A 12224-nucleotide genomic window follows, 5' to 3' on the forward strand; every position below is an offset into this window, starting at 1 on the left:
CCTCAGTTTACTACTCCAGTCCCTGAGCATCCAATCCCTGAGCATCCGGCTGAAAGGGAGGTAACACCGAGTCAGGTAACACCGAGTCCTACTGCTTCTCTCATTGATATATCCACTGACTACATTGTGCCAAGGAGTGTTGTTGTCCCCAGGAAATACAATTTGCCCCTCGAAGTACAAGAGGAATGCCCCCGAAGAGGTATGATCCCGAGTATGAATCCCAGAGATCCCGATATCCTGTTGGTAGACCGGATGATGAACAACTTTCACAGACAGCTGTTGCCTTCAATGCATCCCTTTATTCCAGTACCATTCCGAAAACCACTGAAGAAGCCCTTCAAGAACCAAAGTGGAAGCAAGCTATGGACGAAGAGATCATGGCCCTCCAGAATAACGAAACGTGGGAGAAGTGCAGATTACCAGGTGATAAGAAGACGGTTGGATGTAAATGAGTTTTCTCAGTCAAATACCATGCTGACGGAACCATTGAGAGGTATAAAGCAAGGCTTGTTGCTAAAGGGTACACACAGACTTACGGGGTAGACTACTCGGAAACCTTCTCACCTGTGGCTTAAATCGACACCATTCGAGTCCTGTTCTCCGTAGTAGCAAATAAAGAGTGGCCTCTGTTTCAATTTGATGTGAAAAATGCCTTCCTACATGGAGAGATTGAAGAAGAGGTATACATGAAGCCACCAACCGGTTATTTAGATGAGTATAGCCAAGGAGAGGGGTGTCGACTTAAAAGAGCACTATACGGCTTGAAACAATCCCCTAGAGCGTGGTTTGGTAGATTCGTTACAGCAATGAAGAGATTTGGCTACAAACAGAGCAACTCAGATCATACCCTATTTCTCAGGAGAAGTGGAAAATAAATTACATGCCTCGTGATTTATGTAGATGATATGGTGATTACTGGAAACAACTCCAAGGAAATTGACCGTCTCAGGAGAAAATTATTCCAAGAGTTTGAGATGAAGGATTAGGGACAACTGAAATACTTCCTAGGAATAGAAGTTCTAAGATCAAGAAAGGGGATATTCATCAATCAGAGAAAGTACATCTTAGACCTCTTAGCAGAAATAGGAATGTTAGACTGCAAGCCAGCAGATACACCTATGGTAGCTAATCATGGTCTACAAATTGTTGAAGGGGCAGAAGCGGCAGACCAAGATCGCTATAGACGGATAGTGGGAAAGTTGATCTACTTATCCCACACGAGACCAAATATTGCCTACGCAGTAGGGATTGTAAGCAAGTTCATGCATCAACCTCAAGTGGAGCACATGGCAGCGGTCCTGAGGATCTTGAGATACTTAAAAGGAACCAGTAATAAAGGAGTTTTCTACTTAAAGAATGATAATCTTGATCTTATTGGTTACACAGATGTAGATTGGGCTGGTGATCGGGACGACAGAAAGTCTACTTCAGGATACTTCACTTTTGTAGGGGGCAATCTAGTCACCTGGAAGAGTAAGAAACAGAAGGTGGTTGCCCTATCCAGTGCTGAAGCAGAATTCAGAGGGATAGCAAAAGGAGTTACAGAGATTCGATGGATTAGGAAACTTCTAGGAGAGCTAGGCTTTCATCAAACACAGGCAAGCCTACTATATTGTGATAACAAAGCAGCAATAAGCATCTCCGAAAATCCAGTCCAACATGATCGAACGAAACATGTAGAGATCGATCGACACTTTATCAAGGAGAAACTAGAAAGTAAGGTCATCCGTCTTCCCTTTATCAGATCTAAAGACCAACTAGCCGACATTCTCACAAAAGCAGTTTCATCATAGGTCTTCAACAACACTCTATGCAAGTTAGGCATCGGTGACCCCACGACCTAACTTGAGGGGGAGTATTGGAAAGCAGCGGTTTATTACATTTTACAGTTACATTAGGCAGTTTATGCAATAGGCAGTTATCTTTAGTCAGTTATTAGGCAGTTATCTTGAGTCAGTTACATTATACATGTATATATTAAATATGCTCCTATGAAATGAAAGTAAGAGAGAAAAACAGTATCTTTTCAAAACAAAAATTCCAGAAATCATCAAATCTTTAGAGGGAACAAGAAAAACTCGTGCTTAACCTTGGTGTGTTAAAATTAATTGGATTGGAAGGTCAGGGTCAGATAAATAAATTGTACAAACTGAATTTGCATTTTCATGGATAAATTGAATATCTATTTCAATGTTGTATCAGTAGATTTTTTCTCTTACGTAATTCAATTGATGAACACATATTAATAAAACCTTATTTTTCCTAAAAACAATATTCACAAAATGAAGACTAGAAATAGGTAATATATTGGAGATATTATTAAATTCTAATACTCCTTCACAATCGGGTCTGTTTTAAGATCTTTAAATTCAATTAAAGCAGTTGTGTTGATTTACATTATGAAAACATTTTAATGACAGAAAATGTGTTAAGATTGTTGTTGGAGAAGCATCCAGAATTGCTTGACAATATAGACGATGAGAGTGGATACAATGTGGTTCACCAATGGGCAGAATTAAAACAAATTTGGCCTTTTAAATATGTCATTGAAGGGGCTATTACAGATGCTAGCTCTAAGATTTTCACAGATCTCATCAACTCCACTACAGAGAAGAAAACAGAGAACAATCCATTACATATAGCAGCAAAAACTGGAATTCCTGAAATAGCACGAGCTCTTGTACAAGGTTATCAAAAAGAAATACAAGCAAAGGACCAAAAATGCGAGATCGTGTCTCCTTGGAAAGCACGAAATAAGTATGGAGAGACACCTTTAATATCAGCTATATTGTCAAAAGATGTAGAAATGGCGTTGTATTTTTTATCAATTGATTCTACTTTGTGTCAAATAATAGAGGTGAAAGCCCACTTCTATTTGCTGTTGGTCGTGCTAAACAATGTGGACGTCTTGTGGAAGAAATTTTTAAAATTCAAGATCCTCCTTTTAGTGATTTGCGTGGCAATGATGGAACCACAGTGCTCCATTTGGTACGATGTTGTCCAGGTATATTATCACCTTTTAGGCTCGCTTGAATTGAATGTAAATACATAAACGATAAAAAAAGTCAAATTAATGGAATAATTGTGAAAGAGAGCAAATAAGATTAAACTAGAAGAGATGAATGAAAAAGAAGGATGATTTCCCTCATTTGGAGGAAAGTAAATTTATACACAAATTCTTGTGAGAGACGGTTTCTTTGAGAGATCATCTCTAATTGGATCGGCCCTGTATATATTTTGTAAAATATTGTTAGTAGACATTAAGATTATGTAAGTAGATATTTAAGATATTGAAAGTAGGCATTAAAGATACGGAAGTAAGCATTAAGGATAATATAAGTAAGAATTAAGTATAATAAAGTATGCATTAATCTTTAATAGGATGAGTTTGAGATACGTTTCTCAAAGAGACACTATCTCAAGAGAAGAGACTAGTTGAAATTTATGCTCCAAAATGAGGAAACCAATTGTTATTTTATTTATTTTTATTACTTTCTAACTAATTCTTCCACCTCTCTAAAAATTTTCCTCTAGTCTTCTATCTAATTAACTTTATTTTCATACTTCGACTTTTATTTACCCCTTTAATATATATACTAAATCCAAGCGGATCCTTAGCGTAGATAATTTCTATCCTCTGAATTTGTTAAGTAAGAATATCAAAATGACTTTCATTTTAATTTTTGTAATATAAAAATTTAAAGAGACAAAATATTGACGATCCTTTGACGAGGACATATATCATATTTGACTATGTTGTGCAACACAGAGGATTATGGCAAGCGGCTTCTTGAAAAATATTGGTGGATGATGACTTTGCTCGACGATAAGGGGAAAACTGCTCTATCATATGCCAAAGAATTCAGAGTACCATGGCTAGTAAATTTGCTCAAAAACCCATCCTTAATCCAAAAGGAACCTTTTGATTGGATCACAGCATGTGAGAAAAATGAGAATTGGGCAGTAGTTGCCTTCATTGATAGTTGTCAAGATCTCCAAAAGGTTTGCCGTGAAAAACAGGACACTCTACACCATATCAGATTTCGAACTTATGAAGAGTGCTTAAAGTTCTTGAAAAAATCATCGATTGCTGAGCTTAAAAATTCAACAGATTTCGAGGGTGCAACACCTTTGCATCGAGCATTAGAGAGGAAGGATAAACATTTGGCTAAGGCATTGCTCATTGATGACGTAGTAGAAAGAAACATAGCGGACAATCATGGTACGACTGCCTTGAATTTACTTTCAAAGCTCTGCAAAGAAAATGATGAATGGGTGTGTTCCTACAAACTTGACTTATTATTCTCATATTTAGCTCTAAGTATGATACATTTAGTAGTGCAATCTTTTTATGAGACAATCTTAAACAGGAATCTATGTGCAAAGAAATCAAGATCAATCCACACTTGAAAACAACATATATCCAATCTCGAACGAATTTGGATCAAATGAGAAACACACTATCAGTAGTTGCAGCTTTATTGGCGACCATCACCTTTGCGGCTGGTTTCACACTTCCTGGTGGCCTTAGCCAAGAAACCGGAAATGCTATGCTAGCGAAGAGAGCATCATTTATAGTATTCTTACTAGCAGATGTGTATGCTATGTGCACATCTATGTTGGTCATGTATTGTTTGATATGGTCCATGGTTTGTGATCGCGATATGTCATACTTATTGGTGGATCGTAGTGTTTTCATACTGATGCAATCACTATATGGCACCATGGTAGCATTTATGACAGGAATCTACACTGTGATAAACCATAACACCTTATGGGTAGCCATAGTTATCTTCGTCATGTGCTCTCTTGTTGGAATATCAGCGAATAGGACTGTTTTGCATACCATAATTTCCAAATTCATCCCTGCTTCAAACCAAGACAACAAAGATCGAGGAAGTTCACGAGAACAGGTACACAATTGAACCCACTTGTTCTTATGTGTTATAGATCAAGATTGGGCATGGGCTCACTAATTAGCCTACCAAAATTAAAATTGCTACATATTTTGAACTCAAGTCAAGTTGATTTAGCCTAAAATAACATGGTGGGTTCATTTTCTTTACTTATTGTAGAGAAGCGCATCTAGTTGTAGAATGGACGAGTCTCGAAATGCAGAGGGAAGTAGTAGTCATCAAATTCAAGATTATATAGATGATCATCACCTTGAAAGGCTTGAAGAGGTACAATACTCCATTATTCATCTCTATTGTCAGTTGGAAGATACACTTTACCCACTGGCCACTAGTATATAATTGAGTGTAGATAAATGTTTACTTGTTAATCTTCAATGATTTAAACTGACGGTAAAACTATATTGACTAATTTTTTTTGTTATAGGGAAAAGCATCTATTGTTGGAAATGATACGGACTCTAAAAAGGCCAAGTGAACATGTTGTAGTGGTCAACTTTTAAATTTAGCTAAAGTGATTCAGAAAATGGTCATACCACTTGAATTATATGTTGCTCTCTTTTTTCTCCCCTTCTTTTAAACCGTAATTTCTTTGTCAATGAACGATATTAATCTTGCTATTACAAAATTTTGTATCATATTCATTGCTTTATGAAAACTATATCAGATGAAAAAGACGCTTTGTTGAAAGTTGTGTGAAACAATAATATGAAAGAGATCCCAATATGAAAATATCTGATATTATCTGCAAGATCTTGGTTTACTCTCTCCTATCCTTTATATTTGTTTCATTTCTCATTAAGGGCTTGCTGAAGCACTAATTTATCTGTTAATATACTTAATTTTTCGTGATTCAAAATTATAAGTGAATAATGATAACTATGTTTATGATAAGACGAATAAATAAGATCTTACTTGCTTATGTTTTAACTTTTAGATCAAAAATGAAATACAAAATGATAGATTAATATGTGAAATGAGTAATGGGACAAATGAGAAGAATAAGAGGGAGTATTAATTTAGATTGTAGTTCGATATTAATTTTATGTACTTACTCCCTATGTTAGTCTCTCAAGCTTAGCCCATTAAAGCTTAATGTCTACATACTGAATCCTTAATGCCTACTTATATCATCCATAATATCTAGTTATTGTATCCTTAATACCTACTTACAATATCCTTAATGCCTACTTACAGTATCCTTAATTCCTACTTACATTATCGTAAATCAGAAATACCAAAATCATACAACAACAATTTCCAGAATTCTGTCAAAGTTCAAATAACATTCTACAGCCCAAATATCCGATTGTTCTCATCTATGAAATAAAAAAGTATGAACATAAATGTCTTACAATCATTAAGAGCGTTTTTTAGGGGGTTTTTTTTTTGCCTTAGCAACAAGTACTTCTTCAACCACCAAATTTTGATGTTCTTCAACAAGAGGACTTGAAGGACTCATTTTAGTAGGAGAATCATACAACCACTTAACAATCTTCAAAGGAGGTTCTTTTTTATTAAGGTATGAATAAGGAAAAGGAGAAGAACTAGTCTTATGATACATTGAAGAAGCGTCATCTTCAATAGACTTTTGATACGCCTCAAGTTCTTTCTTAGACCACCTTAAAATCTCATTTGAATGTGAGTATGGCCGGCCATGCAAGGAACACGAACATAAATCCCCATAATCACAAAGCCCATCATAAATAAAACTAGGAATTGTTGAAGAACTAGTAGATCTCTTGTTTTCCATACTCAAAATTCAACGCACGTATTAGTTCAGGGTTTTTTTGTTTAAACCCGAAAAAGAAGAAAGATAAAAGAAACACAGAGCTTTGAACAAACGTTAATGGGGATGAAGAATAGGGGGGTGATTTTACAGTATTTGGCCAAAATATACGAAACTTACCTCAAAATGTAGAGAAAATTCTTTATTTTAGTTCAACAATTGAATTAAAGGTAAACTAAGAACAGGGGGTAAAGGTTTAAAGAAGCCATGAAAATGGAGTATTTTAAGAGAGAGAGTGAGGAAAAGAGAGATCAGAGAGACACGAGAATTCAGAGATTAATATTTAACTAATCTTTATCAACTAAAATCTTTATTTTAGTTGATAATGATTAGTTAGATATTGTTGTTTTTAAATTATATTTGTTGATAATGAGTAGTTTAATATGTTAATTAATTATTATCTTTTGTTCATGTGGCTAATTGTAATACCCCAGATTTAGTTTGAAAAAGGATTGATACACTACTCATATCAACAAGATGCATCTTCTTTTCTAGGGAGCCCATTTGTTAAGAACTCCACAGTTAAGCGTGCTTGGTGGAGAGCAATCTTAGGATGGGTGAACTCCTGGGAAATTTTCCTGGGTGCGCACAAGTAAGGCCAAAGTGCGCTGGAAAGACTTGTGTTGGTTTGTGGGGCTAGTCTACAGTCTCCAAGAGTAGTCACCAGCGGTCCGAGGGGCCGGGGTGTTACAAATGGTATCAGAGCAACCCTGCGACTGTGGCTGATAGTGTTCGGTGCACCCAGCGGGGGAAAAGATCTTGAAGTTACGGTCCAACGAGGACGTTGTATTCTTAAGTGGGGGTGAGTGTAATACCCCAGATTTAGTTTGAAAAAGGATTGATAGACTATTCATATCAACAAGATGCATCTTCTTTTCTAGGGAGCCCATTTTCTAAGAACTCCACAGTTAAGCGTGCTTGGTGGAGAGCAATCTTAGGATGGGTGACCTCCTGGGAAGTTTTCTCGGATGCGCACGAGTGAGGCCAAAGTGCGCTGGAAAGGCTTGTGTTGGTTTGTGGGGCTAGTCTACAGTCTCCAAGAGTAGTCATCAGCGGTCCGAGGGGCCGGGGTGTTACATTAATTTAAATGTAACGTTTGATTATTTTTATTTATTATTAATAGTTAATTAAATCATCAAAATTGTAGTAAATGGCTGGTAGTCAAGGAAAAAGAAAATGATTTTTTAGACACTTGTTGAGCGGGAATAGTTCTAAGCCTACCCTACTCAAAGAGGACCCTCATGAGCAGGGGGTAGTAACGGCTTCTGCTAGGAGGGCTAGGCAGGAAGAGGCTGCAAGACACAGTGAGGCCCAACGGTCGAGTACGCTGCACCAAGTGCGCACTCGGTTTGATGACCAGGCTAGTGTCCAGAGTAGTTGGGGGGTTTCAAGTGATGATGATGATGATGTTGAGTACCAAGGCGCTATTGGTCGCCCAGTGGATTGGACTGTTGTCCTCGGGGTCGGTGGTAAATTCACATGTGCCGCCCGTAGTTCTGCAGGAGCATCTGAGCATGCCGGACAAAGTCACGTTGATGATGAGCCACCACGGGGGAGCAGACGCTCACAGCCCGCTGGAACAGACTGGTTGGTCACATCGCCCTAGCCTTGGGGGCCCATAAATACGCGCCTGATACCCAGCTATGGCAGGCACATAGCTAAAGTTATTTTTGAATGCTCTGAGCGTACGCCTCCGATTCTGGAGTTCCGTAGTAGAAAGAAGCCGTTGAAGGCGATCATAAGACTGCGGGATATGTCTGATGCGCTTTATGATGTTCTACCTGCCACTCCCCTTGGCCGGCTACCCTACATTATGCACCAGCACATTGACTGTGCTTTGATATCGGCCTTCATGGAAAAGTGGCAGCCGGATACGAACACCTTCCACATGCCATGGGGGAGATGACGATTATGTTGCACGACGTGCAACGCATATTGGGCATAGGTATTGAAGGTTCATACCGACTGAACTTGCTGAGGGGGAGTTAAAGGGTGCCATTGCTGGTCTGTTTGGGGAGCCTATGTCCGAGCTACGACGAAAAGGGATATTCACCAACGGTGGCATCAACGTTGCTGAAGTTATGCAGTTGTGCCATCGGTCCCAGGCTATGGAGACCCAGTCGACAGCCTATTGCATGGCTATTATCGGCTCTACACTGCTGGCGGATAAGACTAGAACCGGCGTGCGACCTCACCCGATAATAACCGTCAACGTCGATTAGGATGAGATCGCCTGGGTGCGGTGACGCTGGCCTACATGTATCAACAACTGGGAATGGCGTCTAGGGTTGGTTGCAAGACCATTAGTGGTTGCTTGACATTGCTTCAGACATGGATTTACGAGTACTTTCTGGCCTTCCGCCCTCATCCTCGTCAATCAGATGTGCCTAATAAGACTAGGGCGGAGATGTGGTCCACACCCAAGCCAGGTCGTGAGATCAACAGGCTGAGGGACTGCAGGAGTATATTGGACTCCATGACGGAAACTCAAGTACTGTACATCACATCACACTTTTTGTTCATGTTATTTTAATTTTAGATTATTTGTATATGTTAATTTTGCTTGTATGCAGGTGGAATGGACTCCAGACATGACTTCTCCAAGGGCATTTGCTAAATGAGCGCCCACGCACCACCTACATTGGGGGTATCACTTGCTTTGATACCGGAGAGGACAGTGCGACAGGTCGGCTTTGTGCAGGCTATTTCCCCCCTCCTATCAGACCAACCCAAGTTATACGACCGACACACAGTACCTATTTTACGACCTTTGCTTCTCCGCCTATTGTAACACACGAATTTCCTCCAGTCCTTTACGGTTTTGGTTTCTTTAAGGGGTCGAAAATTCATGGGTGTTACACCTATTCACACGGAGGCATGGAGTAGGTTCCCCTATTGTGGCCGCCTTGGTTATCAAGCACTTCGTCGGGCATCTGTTCCATCAGAGGTTAATCCTAGTTACATTGACTGGTTTAAAGTGTCCTCCCACCCATACGTCCTCCTCGGCGAAGGACCGAGTGCCGGTTTTGGTCCAGCTGAAAGCAGAGCGGAATACGTTAGTTTTTTTAATTAATTTGTTTTCTATTTTGTGTTTGTGTTATTTAGATGTTGTTTAATATCTTATTCACACCTTTTTTTTTACAGTTTCTAAATGAATGGCCGAGTCGAGTTGCTCCATTGGTGAGACTGCCGCCTATTGCGGAAATGACCCCCCGAAAAAGACATGCTTTAGATGTATACGTTTCTAATGTTAGAGATTTATTTGCCGAATGACAAGCTTTTAAGGAGCATGACCCTTCATAGACTGTTGGTTTTGTAATTGAAAATTAATTTACATCAATGTTAATATTTATTTACATCAATACTTTTTACATTATAGTTAAATTAATTTATATCAATGCTTTTATTAATTTACATCAATTTTATACATATTGAATTCCATCCACGTATTGAATCCCATCTACATGTGTAGTTAAACTAAATAATGATGTACACAATAGTATCACTATGGACTATCTACAAATTGAATCCCATCTACATGTGTAGTTAATCTAAATAATGATGTACACAATGTGTTACACTATGGACTATCTAAATTTACAGCAATCTTCAGCGGTGTTATTACGTTGTGGTGTTCGTGGCCCGTATAGTCTATTCCAAAGCAAAATCCTGCTACTAAAATGTGTTTCTATATGTCTGGAAGAATTGTCAACTGCTTCATTCCATGATTGTTGGACTGGTGGCAGTGGAGATGAATCGTCGTTCATTAATAGTTGTACAAAATGATTTCTATTCACCCAACATATATGTATAACTTTATTTACATTATGCACACCTGCTGCTTTCCTTAACGGAAGAACCAAACAGGTGTACATCGGATTACCGTAAGCAGAACTATAATAAGCAATGCCAATGTTAAGAAATGTTGCTGCAGAGTACAATGCCATCGGTGCTTCCATCCAGTGAATATAAAGAGTAGGTCCATTGCTGTGTGAACCAATTTTGAATATAGCATTGTCTAACGCCTCCTCCGATAGATACACACTTACATATTGGTCTCTGTTCATTTGTATTTCCATGCACATTGCACGTCTTAAAAGAGGCCATGCCTCCTCGCCTCCAAACTCTGTGACGGCAATAGCTCTTAAACCACGATTACCATCACCTATAACATTAATCCAATCAAACAAGTAAGGAGGGAGAATATGTCGGATGTGATTGGGCAATGGAAAGAGTGAAAAATCACGACCTACTAGATCATCTGAAATTATTGAAAATAAGGTTAGTAAGATTAAGTTGTAACAAACTAATTTAAATAACGGCAAGAAAAGTCATGTACCGGATAAGTAGAAACTAAACTTAATTCCAACTGAGGATTGTGTTTTCCGACCACTAGATCTACCACTGGATCTCCCGCGGGATGAAGATCTAGACCCTCGACCACGAGAAGATGATCTACTATATTCAAATGCGCTTTTATTTCTTCTAAGGGTTTTGCTTGTGGTTGGTCTTCCCTTTCAAGGTGGACTTGCGTAAGGCTCACAAATATCGGTTCCATCAGGGTGTAATTCATGTTCAAGTACCCGAGACAAGCGTCGTACAACAGCCGGATCAACTTTTAAGACTTCATCGACCAACGATTGAAAGTACTCTTTGTCATCGGCGTTTGCGTGCCGTACTCCTTCGTCGGTGTCATCTCCTACCTCTGTGTACCTCAAAGTACTCTAGAATGGATAAATGTCATCCAAATACAAAACACCTTGTGAACTGATCGACAAATATAAATAACAAGCACACGGCAATCCATTGGCACGTTGAAGTACACAACCGCATTTGTTAAGTACATAATCACCCAAATCTAACATACGGTTATGCTCAAGCCGCAACTGCTCCAAGGCAAAAACAGATACATGGTAATATAAAGGTCTAAAGAAATGATGTCGCAATAACCTTGAAACAGAATTCATGGATTCCTGTAGCGCTTGTCGAATCCTGGCTTGCTGGTTTGTTATCTGTGCGTGTGCTCTTTTAAACAGGGTATCAAATGAGCTATTACCGCTACCAAGATAATACTTGAAAGACGAGTGTTGGCTTTCAAATCTGCTGGTAGTCTGGTTACCCATGTGTAAACAGTCATTCGTCTATGGACGCAAAAATTTCTCTTTAAGTGGAATCCATGTTCCAGCCAAATATCGAACGACCTTTCTATTCCTAACCGACCAGGTAGTCACAATTGATTGTCATCTCTCTTCAAATTCGTCAAGTGTAGAACTTTCAACCAAGGGGTTCCATCTACTTTTTCTGAATACCTGCCCTTGTTGATTTCTTTTCCCGCCGCACAACTTGTCCACTATGTTCTCAACGTCGTTGGCAATATTCCCTATGCATAAAAAATGTCGCATATCTACATTAAACACAACATTGAACGTAATTAAGACATATTCAATAAAGAGAACAACAATAATTAATCAACAAAACCTTTTTACCTGGGAAGATATCACGAATACCTGCAAATAAACCCT

At 38.8% G+C, this 12224-nt stretch overlaps 1 protein-coding gene across 1 annotated transcript; it reads left to right on the plus strand.

Annotated features, from left to right (window-relative positions):
* The first annotated feature begins 1088 nt into the window (after positions 1-1088).
* On the plus strand, positions 1089-5622 carry LOC130801003 (protein ACCELERATED CELL DEATH 6-like). The gene is made up of 8 exons (XM_057664752.1): positions 1089-1598; positions 2063-2120; positions 2421-2814; positions 2856-3004; positions 3770-4275; positions 4371-4913; positions 5076-5183; positions 5341-5622. The coding sequence occupies exons 1-8, from the start codon at positions 1089-1091 to the stop codon at positions 5389-5391; spliced, it is 2319 nt and encodes a 772-aa protein (XP_057520735.1). The 3' UTR covers positions 5392-5622.
* The last annotated feature ends 6602 nt before the right edge of the window (positions 5623-12224 follow it).

The sequence above is a fragment of the Amaranthus tricolor genome, chromosome 15 (genome assembly GCF_026212465.1).
Source record: "Amaranthus tricolor cultivar Red isolate AtriRed21 chromosome 15, ASM2621246v1, whole genome shotgun sequence".
NCBI classification, from domain to species: Eukaryota; Viridiplantae; Streptophyta; class Magnoliopsida; order Caryophyllales; family Amaranthaceae; genus Amaranthus; species Amaranthus tricolor.

Excerpts from the sequence above, each read along its gene's own strand:
- LOC130801003 (XM_057664752.1), top strand. The coding sequence starts at position 1,089 with ATGTTAGACTGCAAGCCAGCAGATACACCTATGGTAGCTAATCATGGT. Across the intron at positions 1,599-2,062 it reads TAGGCTTTCATCAAACACAG|AGGGAACAAGAAAAACTCGT; the intron begins GCAAGCCTACTA and ends TCAAATCTTTAG. Across the intron at positions 2,815-2,855 it reads AAAGATGTAGAAATGGCGTT|AGGTGAAAGCCCACTTCTAT; the intron begins GTATTTTTTATC and ends GTCAAATAATAG.